Source organism: Fistularia commersonii, chromosome 19, assembly GCF_037954325.1.
Source record: "Fistularia commersonii isolate RoL2024-O1a breed Wild chromosome 19, RoL_Fcom_v1.0, whole genome shotgun sequence".
In the NCBI taxonomy this organism is placed as follows: Eukaryota; Metazoa; Chordata; class Actinopteri; order Syngnathiformes; family Fistulariidae; genus Fistularia; species Fistularia commersonii.
The window spans coordinates 5,879,336-5,897,091 of NC_141302.1; the positions used below are offsets into that span (position 1 = coordinate 5,879,336).

Consider the following 17,756-nt stretch of genomic DNA (forward strand, 5'->3'; position numbering starts at 1 on the left):
TTTACTGTCGCTGGCTGATGACGCAATGCAATTTTTGTAGTTGGGCGCGAAGCTAAGTTGTTTTGACGCACTGCTAGTCCAACGGCGTTGTGAAACAAAATTGTGAGTACGAAAGCTTTTAAGTCAGTTTTAATTATCTTAGTGTGATGACGAAGTTAACCGTTGTTTTCAGACTCAAGTGACAGGTATTATCAGACCACAGTTTTGAAAATCTCGTCGGCAAGTTTAACATCTAATAAGTATTACCTCTAGCTTGAATACAGCAAATCCTGGCTGTGTTGTGCTGGCAGGTCTACCCAAGCTAACGTATCTCCTACTTTAACCAGAATGCGAAATAAATAGAATATACAATTAGTTAACTTTTTACCTTGCCTGCCACTTTCGTATGTCCAAAGAAAAAATATTTGTAACGACTACATACTGACGCATGTAAACACATGTTTATACGATTCGAGGCCGATTCGATTTAAACTTGGTCTATAACGTATTATACTGACCGTGACTTCCAGAATTTTGGTGACGAGCGCGGTAGGCGGTGAAGAAAAACACCCGTATTTTCCTTTGAATTGTCCTTTGAATTACCTATGTGTTCAGTAAAGCCTTGTTCAAATTTTAAATATTCAGTAACATGTCTGTAATATTTAGAAATGGTTAACTTACAAATTCTCACAGGGTACAAAAGCATAGCTTGTTGGAAAATAACAAACTTCACGGGGAGCAGAAAGGTGATGTAAAAATACACAACATTGAAACAACTTTTCAATATTTTTCCTCCGCACATATGTATTTCATAATAAATTAGCCTCTGTAACATAATGGATATAGTTTGTACGTGTGTTTCAGGGGGACTGTGTTGAGTAATGCAATATGTATTTCATAATAAATTAGCCTCTGTAACATAATGGATATAGTTTGTACGTGTGTTTCAGGGGGACTGTGTTGAGTAATGCACAGCATACCTGTCCATTTCTGTTTGCCTTTTGCATTCTTAATTTAAATTTTATGTCATCAGTGTAGAGAGAATTTCAATTGTGGAGTTATGATGATATTAGCCTTTGCTTTTACAAAATTATGTCCAAGTGTAAAATATAACAAAGTGTTGACATGTTGACAGGGGTGTGTTTACTTTAAACCTAAAGTAAAGAAATAATGTGTCGGGCTTAAACAAAGACTAAGAATGCTACATTCCTCGTCCTCACAGTTCTGCCTTGTGATAACTTCTTGTTCTGTTTTTGCCCACAACTAATCTTCCTCTGCCCATTTTGTTCTGCTGTGTGACTGAGTAGCACAGTAACAGATTGGGGTAGTGGTTGCTATACCACCATGCTTGACGGTGGTCAGTTTGTGGAGGCCATGGGCCGTTTAGGTTATCCTGATGCATCATCATTGAAGGCCTCCAAGTTTGACTGGCTCTTTGACTGTGCTCCAGAAAACCTTCACTTCTTGCGCTTTGTCTGTCGGACTCTCAACCGGAACAATGTTCTGACCACAGAGGAGGCACGTGCTTTTAAGGAGCTACAAATATCTGGCAAACCAATTTTGGACGAAGCAGCTCTGGGCGATGTCCTCAAAACAATTGGTCCATCAGATGGGAACTGGACTAAAAACCTAGGATCCTCTTCATCTTCCATGTTTGCTGCAGATGAGGTTGTGACCACAGAAGATTTAGAGGCAGAGCTCCGTGCACTGCGCAAAGAGAAAGAGCTGAAGCAACAGCGTTATAACAAGTTGCAGGTTTTGGCCACTTCTCGTGCGGATGTTGATCTACGGCTTTCTGCAGAACTTGAGACCGCTGCATCTATGTTAAAGGATGCCAACGCTTCTCTTGGAGCTGAAAATGCTGATACCAATGCACTTCTACAAACACTTACAAATGAGATCAGCAAGCTTGCTTCATATCTCCCATTTCAAACGGAAGCCGAGCTCAAAACAAAAGGAGAGTCTTCAGCCCTGTCAAACCTCTCGGTCAGCAAAAAGGCCACTATTCTTCTCTCTCAGCTGTCTTTGGACCCTTATCTTCACCAGGAGGAAGTCAACACCAAAACACTATCTGCCTTCACTCAGAAGATTTTCTTCCAAGGTATATCAGATATAGTTGAGACTTCCTGCTCTGAGCGATTTCAGGTCTTGGACCTCAGCTCTTGTGAAATTGAAGAGGAAGATGAGAACGTGAAAGCTGCTGGAGATAGGGCGGAGTGTGCTGTGGAACAACAGAGAACAGAGATGGCTCGACTTCAGTGGTCTCACATTGTGGTGCAGCACCAGCTCATGCAAGCTACCACAGAGGAAAAGAGTGTCAAGGCTGGACTGAACTGGCTCTTGCAGAAATCTTCTCACACAAAGGTAAAGATGAAACACATGCTTTGAGACTATTAAAAAGGTGTTTGTAATTTGAATGTACCGCTTCCTTATTTCAAGCAATAGTTTGAGAATCTTCCATTTATCTCACCTTACCTAGTAACCTCTGTTCATCTATTCCTTCACCCTGCCAGAGCATCTCTACTTCGTCTTCACTTCATATGCGTAACATCGCATCAAGGAAGGAGCTTCAAGCAGTGGAGGCCGAGCTGCAGGCTCTGCTCCATGGACCAGTACCTACTGTACTGCGGGAGTCAGCCAGGCTACTCAATGTGCCTGTGGTGAAGGGAGATCTGGCTCTTCAACTGGTTCGCCAGGATTTCTATACATCCAGACAGGATCAGGTTTGCTGGTTGTGTTATTTTGACTGTTTTTGCAAATATTTATCAGTTTAGCCTTTTGTTGACAGAAGATATTTTTCCAGAGTCTCTGACAGATTTGACAAATATTCATTGTGTATTCATCAAACATTGTTCTGTACAGGTATTTAGATAAGACATGCAGTAGTTCTTTATTTTGGTTCTACAAGGCTGCATTGAAATAAACATCAACACTAAGTCAACCCCCCCCCCCTTTTTTTTTTTTTTTTTTTTTTGCTACTAAGGTACGTGATTACTTACTACGTCAGAAGTCATCCTTTGACCTGCTCCTCCTGGCCCAAGAGATAGAGTTAAGGAGATGGACCACATGCCTGAAACAACTGGGAGAAATAAACAGCAGACTAGTAAAGGAAAGCGAAGCAGCATCCCAAAGGATTGAGATGCTGGCACATCCTGACTTAGCGATCAACCCAAGACCCAATCCTATTATCAGCTGTAAGGATGAAGCCTTCAGCAGGTACTATATATGCACAATAGACCAAAGAAAAAAAAAAGCTTATTGCCATTAACAACTTTACTCCAAAGAACTTGATTCTATTCTTTACTACTATGCTTAGATCACTCCTAAAGTAAGCTCTTTAACTATGGCTGATATTCATTTTTTTTATCAAACTGTTTTACATGAACCATTACATGAATGTATTGATTGATGGATGGATAGTTGTAGTTTTGTTACAGCAATTTATATTCTCATGGATGAATTGTAACATTGGCGATCACTTGAAAAAATCAATGTAAAAACTATGAACCAAATCTAATTGACTACAACATCAGTCTTCCTACCAACAGCTTTTGTTATGAAACGGAAGAAAAATTGTGATTGCAGAGAACAAAGTTATCCTGTTGTAACAACTCTGGAGTGAGCATTCTATTGTACAAATTGTATTCAACTTGTCTCCAAGACTCCTTCAGATCCTTGACTATGATGCAGACCAAGGAAGAGCAGAGCCTTTTCGGACATATGATGCCCTGGACCAGGCTGCTCGTAACTTAACAGACAACCTCTTGGTGACCCGGGAAGCTTTAGCTGGAGCTATTGGCGAGCAGTATTACACAGTAGCGCATCTTAAGAGTGACTGTGAGGCACTTCATAGAGCCATGTATACTGAGTTCCAGCAGCTAGTTTTAGGTCCTAAGGTATGTACAGCTGCCTTGACTGATCAGGAGCGGCTCTGTCCCAGTGCACAGGTGGGTGTGTTTCCTTTTATGCATGTTATCTCAATCAAGCATAACTCACTTGAGAGGCATTAGTTGATGTGAGTTGTTTTTTAATATATCAGTTGAAGTTGGAAAGTGGTATCACAATATATTCTGTTTAATGTCTTTCACACATAACTATCACTCTTCACATAAGCACTCTTGTGTTAAATGTGACGGCACTGCATGGTACTTGGCTTTCAAGAGGAACTTCTTTGCCGTATGAAAAGTTTTAAATCTGTTCAATTCATTTTAATTTTCTCTCACTCCATGATGGAATTTGTCAATCTAGAGAATTTTTTATCTGAAAATATGCTTCAAATTTCACTGTTTAACTGATAACTTCCATCACTTTTGAAACTTGTGAAATAGCATGAAATTATATTTTCAGTTCTGTTTGTCCCAAAAAAAATTATATGGCCAATTTTACTGTATGTATGTTCAATTCTTTAGCAAAGCATTCCCATTTTTGCCAAGGCAACAAGGTTCCTCTGGATTTTAATGGTTGAACACTAGACTGCTGCATTGAGCACCTCTTTGAATTAATAGTATTTCACAGTGTTACCCAGATATATCCAGTCACAAACATTTTTGAGAAGACGCATGTTTTGCATACACTGTTACCCCTTGATATTGTGTGATAGTATTCTGTGCTATTTACTTGATAATGCCATCTGGGAGTGCTATTTTTACGATAATTACAGTGGGTCATTTGAAAGACAGTATGGCACTGCTATTTAAAACTGTTTGCTGTTTTTATTTACCCCTTATCATCCTTTTTTTTTTTCACAGGAGCTGTCAACAAAGCTTGTGGAAGCAGAGTCTCAGCTGCAAAGTTTGCAACATGTAATGCAAGAAATCATGAGGGAGGTTAAAGCTAAGCGTGCCCAGTTGGAGCGCAATGCCCTTCTGAAACGAGAGAGAGAGCTATACATCTATTTTCACTTGGATGAAAGGATCCTCCAGAAAGTAGTTGAAGATCTTGAGAGTAAAATGAACACCAGGAGAGGTCAGAAGTCATGAACTCTGCAAGATAGAATAAGGAGTGGCCGTCCAACATTCAGTCTCTATGAGAAGGCTTTCAGCTTGGATCAGTGAATAAGAGTGGAGAAAAATACATTCTGATTACTCTGCCTTTCAAGCCTTCTCAAATTTTGGAAGTAATTTCGTGTCGTCATAATGCACTCAATGTCACAATAACCAACTTGTCCAAAATGTTTGATATAATAACTAATTCACCTGGCGATTTGTATGTTTTTGTGTTTATTTCAAGTCAAATTTAGGATTAATTTTGTAATTCATTGTTTTGTATTGTAGTCTGATACTCAAAATATTTCTTCAGTCATCAGATAAATAAAGAAATAAAGTCTATCTTCAGCTAATGTGAGTATAGAAGGTGCGTTCTTTAAAAGGTCACAGCATAGTATACTGGATTTGTTTTAAAGATATTAGTGTCCTATGTGATGTAACTCCCCATATCCTTGTTTAGGTCATTCAAAAGTGAGGAATACAAAGTCATCAGATATTGAGCAAAAGAGTTTAAAGCAATTCTGAAAAGAAGGATATGGAGTCTAGCTGCCGGCTTTACTCTGGACCTTTATCAGAGGCGGCCCAGAAGATCTTGGCTGTTCTACGATCCAAGAGTCTACATACAACCCAACACAACTGCTATTCCAGTAATTCTAGTCAAAGTGAGTCAGGCGTAGATGTACTTTGTAAAGATCAGTTGTTTAAGAGATGACAACGCTCAGTTCTATCGAATGCCAGATATCAGTGGCAGCAGGCTCATTTTCAGGGTGAGAAGGGGATGAATCACAAAATTATTTGTATTTCCCCCCCTTTTCGTGTTTCCAATCAACTGGTGATTTGCTGGCACCCCCTTCTGCACTGCTACTACCAAACTTGTAGTCTTGACAAAAGTATCCCAGGAGTCAACAGATAAACCATAAAATATGACACACTGGTTCACTCATCTATTAACTTAAATGCTGCTATCAAGTTCACTTGACTTGACTCTTAAGGTTTTTGACAAATCTTAACCTGATCAACCTCATTTTGCCTCATTAGGTTTTTTTTTTGTTTTGTTTTTTTCAGCAAATATTTCTGTGTTACCCTTCTTTCTCCTGATTGGGCATGTTAACCTCATGCTATTGGCTTTTCATAGTTTTGAAAAGAGCCCACAGGACAGACACATCAGGTTGTCCATGTAGGATAAAGCCAGACTAACCAATGATAATGATAATGTTGCTTATGTGAGGACTTTACATTTATTATTTGATAAATGAAGTTGAATCCTTTCTATTGACTTAGATTGCCTTTTTCCTCTACTGTGATAGTGGGCAGGTATTATGACAACCAAAGGGAGGCTCATAATCATAATACTTGGAGCCCAGATCAGGAGGAGAAGATGAGGTAGGCAGATTATATTTGTATTGATATGGACGGTGATGTGGGATCAATTTAAGTTTTTTTTTTTTTCTAATGTGCAGATGTGAAATATTTTTTTACATGACATTACTCGCCTTTTTTGTCCAAACCTTCAGCTTCATACATCCCAAGCCATGCATTCAGTGGTTTAACAGTTTTTTTTTACATTTAGTGCAGCAGAAGGCTGAGTTTTGACTCCTGCTATCGAAATACAATACAAAAAAAGGAAATCACTTGGAAAGCAATTTTAATATGACACAGCTCGGTGGGGCTCTGGTTCTTTTACATAAAATATTTGCATTTAGTGAAACGCCACCACTCATATGGTATTTATCTTAGCTGTTGAATTGCATATTTTTTTTAGCTCTTGCTCAGTTTCCTCTCATTCTTAAAATCCTGATTTCTGGATGCAGAGCAAGCATTTTTGTATCACTCATTCTCCATCAACTATTGCCTTTCATTTCCTATCTCTTTCCACTAATCTCTTTTCCACTTGTTCTTTAACTGATTTACAGGAATAATCCTGTCCTTACTCTCATATGATACCTCAGAACAGGCTGGTTATTCCACTTACTGTTATGGATTGCACCATATTAGCCGAGAGAGAGAGAGAGATCAGAGCAACTGCCAACTAACAATTTAATATGTCGATTTAGTTCAACAGCAAGCTGTTACAGGGCTTTTTAAGTTGTACTCAGTACTTGGTTAGCTTGCTACGAAATGGTTACAAGTTCATTAATTTACTCATGAAAGAACCAAATTTGTTAGATGAAAACAAAATGAAATCGAGACACCCCTGTCATTCTCTGGTTTAGATCATACCTCAAACATGTTGTTTCAGTTCAAATCAGATCCAGGGCCCTGAGGTTACTGCCTGCTATCAACATGTGCAGACAGGTGACTACTCCCTGTCAGCCCAGGTCTCCAGCTGGGCTGTGTCCTCCTGGGATGCAGCTTTTCAATGGGAGACATTTCAGACTGAAGTCAGTAGTCAGCCATCACAGACGTGTACTCCACAAGGATACTCTGAACCCTTAGTTCACCAGCCTTCATCATTCACTGAGCGAGAGATTTCTGAGACACCTGTATATACATCCCACATAAATATGGAAAGCCAGCCCCTCCAAATACCAAAGCAATTCACTGGACATCCAGCTTGCCCACAAAGAATGTATGTAGAAAATGCAATATTTTTTATTTTTTATTTTTTTATTTATTTTTTTGTCACTTGTTCTGCATAAACAAGTTTCTCTTTTAATGTAATACTTTCAGGTAGTGAAACTATTGACAGTTAATTTTGCTTTACCTTCTTTAGATGTATGTTGTTATAAATACTATGTGTCCTCTTATTCTCATAGCTACATTCCAGAAGATAAGGATTCAGAAGAGTTAACCTTCCCAATCCCTGACCGCTGTAGTAACCAGATTTCCAATTTGGTTTTGCAATCAATTTCTCACTGCTGTAAAATAGATGCAGATAAGGGCAAGGAAAACGTAACGGAGTACAGGAAAACCCAAGGAATTAAGGACCAGGGCCATGTAGCTTTAGCCAGTCACTCGAATACAAAGCAACCATTAGTCAATCTGAATTATGCGGCCACTAATGACGGCATATTTCAACAATCACACTCTGGCTCACTTAAACTTGAAAGGGACCAACTATCTCCAAGTAGGTCAATGGGCTGGGGGACACATGAATTGAGGAAAATTAGACTGCAGGGTGGAAAAATAAACACGGATTCCAAAATTACAAATTCTGAGAAGCAGCAAATGTTGGACACTGTTAATGAAAAGCAGGATACGGTGGAACACAGGAATACAGCATGCCCAAATGTGAGAGGATCAACCAGTGCAATGGGAAGCTATGACAATTCATTTATTGACAGAAATGTGAACTTAGCATCTGAAACTAAGAATATAGAAAATAGCATCTATAGAAGTGTTGCAATGCCTTCACAGAGTAGAAACTCAATGATCAACCCCTGCCAAGCTGAAAACCCACAAATCTGGGGTCAGACTGTGACAGAGGCAGAGGTAAAGAACTCCACACTTGAATCCGCAGGATGCTCTGATTCCAGCATTAAAGTGCAGACTGACATAACTGCTGCTGATCTGCCGGAGTCTGTAAAGACAAATGTAGATTGGAGGAAGCCGAGACTAGAGGTTGAAACAAAGAACTCTGGAGATGAGGCTGTGATTGAGGTTCAACACTTTTTTAATGTGCAACTAAGAGATGCAGATTATCAAGAGAACAGTGAGAGACTTGGAAGAGATACGGAGCCAGTAGAGCATGGAAATGACATTGATGCCATCGTAATGAGTGCTGTGGACGGGGATAAGATAAAATCAACAGGTTGGTACTTGTCCATTTATTATTAGGAGGTCATTACGAGATACAATGATTACTATCTATTAATTCATTGTCGGTGTTGAAGTTTTTTGTGTGAATTGAGTAAAACTGCATAATGTTTTATGCCTAACCCTGTGCTTTCTGTCAACAATGTGCATTATTAACCACTAGAGGGACCAAGAGTATTTTTCAACACATTGTGTGGGCTCACCTAGAGCTGGAGCCAAGTGGTCTCAGAGCACTTAAAATGATTAGATGGCCAATAAGATGTTCATTTAAAGTCAATCCAAAAATGTATTTATGCAGCATTGATTTATCAAATCAGTCAAATTATTACAAAATGTATCTGGTCAAAGTCCAGGCTGTCCATTTGTATTATGGTTTTAGACTGACTGGAAACACTTGAGTCTTGCTGTCATCTAGATGTTAACCTACTTTCAAAATATACAACTAAGTTTGAACATGATGGTCAAAATTCAGAATTTGTGAACATGCATGCAATAAGAAAATTTTGGGTCATATGCCAGCTTATGAAATTTACAACACATTTCCAGTTTCATGAATATGTTGGTCATGGTTTTCAGCCACCTTTGTTTCTCCCCTCTCTTAATATCGGAGCAACAATGACTGTGCTGAATTGGCTTAGCAATGACAAGCAATGGTGTGGTTTGCTTGCTCACATTGCAGCTGCAGGATGCAAGTTTGAGTCTCAGCAGCTTAGGCAGTGCTGAGTCAACTCACTCATACACACAGACACGTATCTGTAGACAGAAACAATGCACAGGTTTTATGTGAAAATTTTCAGTTGGAACCTTGCTGGGATTTATTGTTGGCTGACCTTGTGTTTTCACATGCTGCATACTAGTCAAAAGCTTACACAACAGAGTGAGTTCATTGATTCAGGGTGTGGCTGAAAAGTGATGATCCGATAGAAATCCTCTCTCACCTCTTGTCTTCTAGAATTTCCAAGCAGCATAAATTGTCAAAATCCTTCATCATCCAGGGATTGTTGGGGAAAGGGAAGTTCAGGGGTTGAAGTTAACTCTCCCCTTGGTAACCCTCACCCTTACAGCATTAAAGTGAGTATCTATGGAACAGGTTCACAAGGTTATACTTGAAACAGAGCAAATTTAGTTGAATCTAATGACAACTTTAAAGTGTTTGCATCAGAACAATCATTTTGCATTTTAACTTTTTAAGAGGTCACACTCCAAGTTTATATTTCTCAGATGCAAAAGCAAAAACATGTGCAGCACAAAGGCTCACAGATCCTCCTGATTTGTTAGGCTTCCATTTTACAAAATGCGCACAGAAATCATCGTCGCCCATGTGAAACACGGTGCTTTCTACAGCACTGCAGCTTCATGATAAGTGTAATCTCCCCGCTGAAACGCAAAACACAAAGGCCTGACAAAATAGTTTACAATACATATTGACAGGGGACATCAAATGATCACATCTCTTCAAAAGAAAGTGAGATAGATAGATGAATAGACAGAGGGTTAGAGTCCTGTAGTCGAAGAAAATGGGGAAAGTGAAAGATGCTGTAGGTGGACAAAGGAAGCCTGAGGAAAGGTGCCGGGCTTCAATTTATTGCTACGATCAGCAATGGACACACTGCGGTCATTACAAAAGCAAGAGGCTCTGGCCTGCCTTCATTTTCTGTCTATATCTAGAATCACAATACCTCAAGGGTGTTTGTGACTGTCAGCAGGAAAACAAGTTGTGTTTACAGGAAAATGAAGCCCATTCTCCCCAAGGGGGCTGAATCACAGGAATTCCTACTGACTGAGCCAACAACTAAAAGCCTGACAAAATCATGTATTCATCAACTCACATGGCCTTTGAAAAGCAGTAGAATACCAAACTTCAATTCTCTTTACTTGGATTTTAAAGAAATCAACAGCAGATACTGAAATGCAAGAGACTTTGGAGATCGGTGTTCCTAGTATGAATAATTGAGATATTTTTAAGATGCAGTGAAGGTTACAGGGAGGTAAAGGTGTACTTTGGGGAAATGAATCTCACATTTCAATCCATCTTTGTCTACCCCAGTTTTTGTCTTGTATACTGTATCATTGACTTCATGTTTCAAGAGCCTGCATCTTTATTTTTGAAATTTTTATTTAGCCTTTACACCTTTTCCATATGAACTACATGAAGTTAAACAGATGAGTACTACATTAAAGCCTACACACATAGTAAGTCATATGATTACATTGAATACTAAATTGATATTGAATACTTAGTTTCAACAATACCAGGTTTTTTTTCCCATCCAACTGAGTGGCAATAAATATTTTATATCATTCTTTCATAAAAAGATGAACTGGCTTCTGCATCCAGTTATAATTCTTACATAAATTCTGTATTGCACAACTGGGTTGAAAATAATAACAGTCTTGCACTCTGTTTGAAACTGTGTAGGCAGAGTAATTGACTCCAGTGCACTTGCTTTTTTAAACTGATTTGGCAGCCATTTATTGATTTTTCTACATTTTATAGTCAATCCAGACAGAGTATATTTTCAAATTTGGAATGTCTGTGTCAACATCTATTTTTACATCTTTGTGACCATGTTCCCATCTGACTACACCCTGATTATGTAGACTGCCGATGGTAGCACCAGGGGGAGCAGCTCAAGCATTGTACGGGCCCAAACAAGCTCATGTGCCACTGGACAAATCTTTTCAGTTCAGGACTCGACTGCAATAAGGCCACCGAGAGGACAACGACACAGCAGTCACTCTGCGTGCCTGACCGTTCCAAATCAGCCCAACATGACCTCTGCCTTTCTGATGAAGAGGAAGAGTGAGACTCTTCTGTCCAAAATTGCTACCCCTCCTGCAAAAATCTCCCGAACTGGGTATCAACCAAAAGGGGAGCCAACTTGTTCTTTGCAGGAGGAGGAACCAGCAGATGGGAAAAAAGTCATGGCAAATTCCTGGATCCCTCAACAGTCCTTCCTGGATTCAAAACTTCAAACTCATGCCAGTTGCTCATATAAAACTGGTGTAGTGTCAGAGGTGAATTCTGTTCTGTGTCCTGTGCAGCCAACCCATCAAAGACAGAGTGAGCTGGAGGAAAAGGGTCATGAATCAAATAGAAATAATTCCAAACAAACCACACGTACTGTGACCTGTAAACAGTTGGAGGAAAAGGATGCTAAATGTGTATCTCATCAGGCCTCAAATGGGGCAAAAACATGCCACGGCAAGGCTAATGTTTGTGGGCTTCCTTCTAAATCTGGCTGGCTGACAGGCCTGACCTCTGACCCTAGGGTCAAAGATTTTTGGAAGCTTAACGAAGAAGACAAAATCCAAATCCTTGAGAAGGCTGGGCAGGCCAGTGCACTATTACTTACTTTGGTATACAGGGATGGCACCACTCAGCTAGACCCAGAACAGGTAAGAATGTTGCAGACAAACTTGCTAGTCTTTTTATTCATTCTTGTAAACATAAACATACACATTACTTGTTTGCCCTTGATGAAATGAGGAAAACTAAACTGTATTTTTTAACCTTAAAAATGCAATGTATATCTGTTCCTCGGTTTTGATTGGATTGATAATGAGCAATGGGCATTAGATGAAACCGCTCTCTTTGCTGCTTATTATCAGTTTGGTTTCCTCATAATTCAATGTTCATGTTAACCAAAGATAAATTTGAAAAAAAGGAGGTATAAGTAAATTATATGTTGAAATCTGTTCTTCTACCACCAACAAAAAAAAAATGCATCCTATCTATTTATCTGTCAAGTAAATAAGACATGTAGTTGGCACCTCATGACTTACATCTACCCCACACAGTGAAATCAATGGGAATTGTTGTCTCTAATCGTTCATATAGAAGCTTACTCCACCACCATGTGGCCTCTTTGTCCTGTTAAAACATGATGTGGACTGCAGCGTACCAGAGAGTTCACTCAGGCCAAATGACAGTCTGGTCTATCTTAAACTAGAGTATACACCTACAAGTGCCAAGGAACACACACAACAGACACTCGAACTCTTAACCAGGTCTGTATGAGTTGTTTTGATGTGTTGTTAGTATGATAACAAGGGAAAATAAATGCAAGTGTTTGAATCTACACTGCACTAATGTGTCTTTTTGTAGATGTTTGGATTCCTTAATTTTAAACAGATGTGCTCAGATTTTTGTTCTTTGTCCCATAGAGATGTTCTGTTACAAGTGATATCGAGATCTAAACTGGTGATCTGCTTCAAAGCGAAGGATTTTCTGTGTACAATGTTGCAGTTTTTCAGAGAAGACCTAAAATGGAGACAAGGCATACCACACATACACAAATTCACACAAAAACCCTCATAATCTAAATTCCTAATCAGTATCAGTCAAGATAAGGCAACTCTTTACCCTTTGCTCAAATGAAATTTTGCAAATGAATCCATCAGTTGTTCCATGGACTGGAACATATTTGTATTTGGACATGTCTGTCACAGTAGATCAAAACTGGACTAGTAGAATATTTTCAGAATGGTGAAGCCTGATCAGCTTGAATAATCTTGTGTAATTACTTAAAATGGAGTCAAACAGCAGCAATTATGTCATTCACAGAACCCTTTAATCAACTTAGGAATAGAGGAATGTGCTTTCTTTGTAATTTATGCTGTTTTCCTCTATGTCAAGTGGCAGGCTTTCAAATCCAGGACCCACAGGTAGCAGGGTGGCTACTCAATCCTGCAGACCCCTCCTCCATCTTGCAGGATCTCCTTAATAAACACCTCCAAACCACTTGTAGTACACCTGCCCCTGGTACCAAGAAGGTCAGCTTAAAATGATCCCAGCAATATTATCCTATTTTTGTCTCTTTTGTAAGAGCTAACATTTGAGGTCGCTCTGGAATGGTTTTGTTATCCTCACAGATAGTTATGTAATTGACCTAAAGCAATGTCTTACCAACTATCCTAGTTAGCAGTTACAGGCTAGGGTTCATATTTAGAAATTCAGTGTTTAAATTAATAGAAAACTCATTGAGCCATTAGATCCCCAATCTAAGTAGCAGATTATCCCTGGAACACAAAGATAGAGTAAATCCCGATTATTTCACCCGCAGCCCACATCATTGTTTAATTGCTTTCCTTCTACAGGTTCATCAAGTTATCTCAGGTCTTTATTTACTGTATCAACTGAATTTCGAGCTTTGTTCTAAGCTGCAGGTAAGCAGATGCACGCATGCACACACACGTCTATGAGTGATACATGTGTGAGAACAAACATTTGATATAACATTTCCTGTCTTCATATCTATATTTATGTGTCCAGAACCAATGTCTGTGGGAGCTTTACTCAAATGTGGAGTTGAACATGATACCTGTTCTTGCAGGTGCCACATTTTTTCCCTCATTAACATTAGTTTTTTTTGTCATGTTTTTTTAGATTTAACATGTGCTTTATTCTTTATTCTGATTATTATTTGTTATGAATGAGTCTATTGTCATGCATTTAAAAGATTTTTTATAAACATGGTAAAGTTTTTTTTCTTTTCTTTTAAATTTGAGCAGTGCTATGCAACATAATTGTTTGCGTTATGCTCAAATCTCATTGCTTTGGTGGATATATTTGACCTGTGACTACAAAACAAATCTTTGTTTACTTAAAAAAAACTGTTCAATGCCCCCAAAACCAAAGCATTGGTTCGATCTGACATTTTTGTTATTTTCACCCTACAAACAATGTTTTTACATCAATAACCAGAGTGGGAATCTAGAGTGCCCACCCCTATTAATGCGCATGCAATTTTCTCCACAGGAAATAAGGAAATTATCCAGTTTTCACTGTGAACCAAAAACCTGACTCATTGGCATCTTAAAGTGAAGGTTTATGTGTTTAAGAGCTTTAAGGTGATAATGTGATAATTTGAGCCATATAAATTTCAAGCAGAATACAGAATGACCACAGTCATGGGTAACATTCCTGCCTTTGCATCTACAGATGTTACTGGAAGGGACAAATAAAATTATACATCACACAAATAAAATGTAGAACTTCAATAAAGAAATCTGCAAATTATAAAAAGAGAAACCCCTGTCACACAATAGTGGTGAGATAGCTGTGAGTTAAGCAAAAACAAGACATGAGACGAAGGAAGATTGGAATAAAAGTTGCCATTTTATGAAATATAAGCTATTGAAATTCAAGCTGTCTTTGGTGTAAAGTTATTATCACTGACAGACTGTCAAGAGTAGCACGTCTGAGTGAAGACCATAGCTGAGCGAGACACACCACTTTTGTCGTCACTTTCAGGTTTAGGTGTCATTCATGGTTGATTTTTTTTAAATATTTATTATATCTTTCATGAAATGGAATCCCTTCAAACTGAAAAATGATCAGATTCAGAAACTTTGACCTCTATTGTTTCAGCAATGGAAAGCCATCGGATCCACGTGGACAAGGAAGTTCTTCAAAAATATTCAAACGTGCTGGGGGTAAGATCAAGTCAGGGTGCAAAACCAATCTATAGAGTGCTGTCATTCAAGGTTATGGCTGGTGGTGTGTGTCACTTTCACAGTATATTACATTTGGCTCACTATAAATGTTTAGTTTGTAACACATCAGACAAATATGACCTCTCTTAAGTGTTTTTAAACATAGTGACCCTTTTAATTTCTTTGTTTTTTGAAATGATTAAATAAGACAGAGGTGTATTTTTTGTTTATTGTGCTATCACTTTCTTCACTTTCTATGACATGCTCAAAATGTTATCATAAACATGGTGTAACATTTAAAAATTTTTCAAATTGATATTGTGATGTTTTCAAATTCAAAATTTATTACAATTTTTATATCCAACTTATATCTAACACCTGTCTGATGTCTCACTGACAGTAATTTAACATTTTTTCTGACATCCGTGTCAGTGGATAGTCACAGAGTACTCAACAGTGTCCAATTACTGAATTCAGGATAGACTTTGCTGCCATGCACATTTGCTCCAAAAATCCAGTACTGGAAGGGTGTTATAATAATTTCAAAACCCTGGATACTTTTCTGTAGTAAAATACTCGCTTAGCAAAATTCTCTTTTTATTGTGATATGTATTGTCTCTTAGTATGATTCAACCAAATGTGATTTTCCTTGTGAATAACTGCAAGGCTACTGGTCATTCAGCATCTAAATCTTGTGATTTTCTATCTAACAAATTTAATAGTTTGTACCACATTAGTTCTAGCTCACTGCATTTGGATCTGCTGCTGAAACCCAGTCTGGGAGGCAGTTGCTATATGAATAAAACAAGCTAAAACTGTGAGAGAATATTACAAACAGAATTGTAGGATCTGTAATAAGCCCCCCAAAAAAGAGAAGATTCTTGAAGCAAACAAATGTTGCATTCTTTCCTCTCACATAGCTGATTAAGAGTACTGATGTGGTGGGTGGACCTATTCCTCAGGGACCTGTCCTGTTTTTCCTACAAATAAAAAATAATTCTGGAGACTTTATTTTAGAGTGAATATGGCCATAAAAATACACAATTAAAAAGGTTCACTCACAATCACTAATAAACAATTTTGTGAGTAGTTCTGCAGACACTTTTAAAAACTGAAACACACTTGCAGCAGTAGAAAGCACCACAGGGATGCTGTTGTGGAGAGAAAGTCTGAGTATCTTGTGTTGTTACTATAAATAGGATGAAGAGCTAGTGTTTTCTTTCCATAGAGTTAGCTGCAGGAAAGAGCATCACTGTCTGCCTACATACTACATAACCACATAATGAATTACTGAAGTTAGCCGAGGGGTTATCTCAGGTCTTCATCCCTGTAACAGTGTCTTGTACTTTTTTCCACATGTCCCTGTCTGTTCAGACGCTATCAGGTTCGATTTTTTTTCTACCCAAGGAATCAAGGTCACCTGTCTGAATAGCAAACAGCAGCACCCTCCTGTCTGTCAGTCTGCAATATCCCATTATGCTATTCCCTGCTAGTTCAAAAAACACTTCTGGGGGTAACTCCTATTTTCATTCACTTCCACTGCCATCATGACTCAAAATCAGTCCAGAGAAACATTTTTCACATCCCCTCTAATTGTCTTTTCCTCCCAAAATGAGTTGGGTTTTTTTTCCAATATCCTACGTGTTTGTTAATGTATGCGTGTGTGTTAGCACGCATGTATTGGTTTGCGTACTATGGGGCCACTATTCAATATTGACGAGGCAGTCTGCTGCCCGCTCAGGGCATGAAGGGAAAAGAAAGAAAAGTGCATATTTTGGAAATTTACCACAAGTCTGCCAACTCCCCCTTCTTTTCTTTTCTTGGCTTTTTCAGATTCTGTATCTGCCACAGTCTCCCCCGCCACCCTTATTTTCTCAATTTTCTTTTCTCCCTGTCAAACTCTTTCAACAGTTTGACTAATGTCTATTCGCGAATCCTTTTTTTTTCCAAATCAAGGTGCAGCTACAGTCTTTCCTAGCATTGCTTTGCTCTGTTCCATTTCATTTTCTCTCCCCCTCTCTCCCCCTTTATCCTATCCAGCATTTGTGTCACCATTTTTTTAGCTCTTGCATAAACTCCCCAATCTGTATTCCATGTTCACCTTATTTCTGTTTATTATGTTCCATTTCATCACCCCAATTCCCATCTTCCCTCTCTTTTTTGGTTTTCTGCTGTTGTCCCTGTTTCTTTTTCCACATTGTGTTTTGTGCCTGTCAGGATGTTTTAGTATTTCTGTTTCAGTTCAAGTAGAGGTACCGATGTGTGACGGCATCACCTCAGTCATAAAAACAATTATGTCTTTGGACTATATATTGAATGATTAAATATTTTAATTATTCTTTCAGCTATGTGTCATCCCTCTCCGCTCTGTGCCTGAATTAATTTCTCCTTATTTTCTTTTATGTTTCATACCTATTCCTGCTGGGAACCTCCATCTTTCAGTCTTTGTTCAAGTCTATCTACCTGTCTCTTTGTCATATCCTCTCTTTGCTTGTCATTTTAGTTACATTATTGCCTCTTCTTATGGCTTGCGCAAGCTGCGCTAAATGACCATTGGAATTTGACTGGATTATCACTGTAATTTAAAACTTTCTGGCA

The 17,756-nt window shown here is 38.6% G+C and overlaps 2 protein-coding genes across 2 annotated transcripts in view; both read left to right on the forward strand.

Moving 5' to 3' along the window:
- Positions 1-45: 45 nt before the first annotated feature.
- On the forward strand, positions 46-5,773 carry haus3 (HAUS augmin-like complex, subunit 3). Its single transcript, XM_086166251.1, has 6 exons — positions 46-102; positions 1,287-2,343; positions 2,493-2,702; positions 2,963-3,195; positions 3,641-3,926; positions 4,728-5,773. Exons 2-6 carry the CDS (start codon positions 1,324-1,326, stop codon positions 4,956-4,958), a joined length of 1,980 nt encoding a protein of 659 aa, XP_086022377.1. The 5' UTR covers positions 46-102; positions 1,287-1,323; the 3' UTR covers positions 4,959-5,773.
- A 5,719-nt stretch (positions 5,774-11,492) lies between these two features.
- Positions 11,493-17,756, forward strand: part of poln (polymerase (DNA directed) nu) — a 45,309-nt gene continuing 39,045 nt past the window's right edge. Inside the window, exons 1-7 of the mRNA XM_086166159.1 lie at positions 11,493-12,119; positions 12,562-12,731; positions 12,888-13,000; positions 13,360-13,496; positions 13,821-13,889; positions 13,996-14,056; positions 15,094-15,158. Coding sequence (XP_086022285.1) covers positions 11,493-12,119; positions 12,562-12,731; positions 12,888-13,000; positions 13,360-13,496; positions 13,821-13,889; positions 13,996-14,056; positions 15,094-15,158 — 1,242 coding nt within the window. The remainder of the gene's footprint in view (positions 12,120-12,561; positions 12,732-12,887; positions 13,001-13,359; positions 13,497-13,820; positions 13,890-13,995; positions 14,057-15,093; positions 15,159-17,756) is intronic.

Excerpts from the sequence above, each read along its gene's own strand:
- haus3 (XM_086166251.1), top strand. The coding sequence starts at position 1,324 with ATGCTTGACGGTGGTCAGTTTGTGGAGGCCATGGGCCGTTTAGGTTAT. Across the intron at positions 2,703-2,962 it reads ATACATCCAGACAGGATCAG|GTACGTGATTACTTACTACG; the intron begins GTTTGCTGGTTG and ends TTTGCTACTAAG. Across the intron at positions 3,196-3,640 it reads AAGGATGAAGCCTTCAGCAG|ACTCCTTCAGATCCTTGACT; the intron begins GTACTATATATG and ends CTTGTCTCCAAG.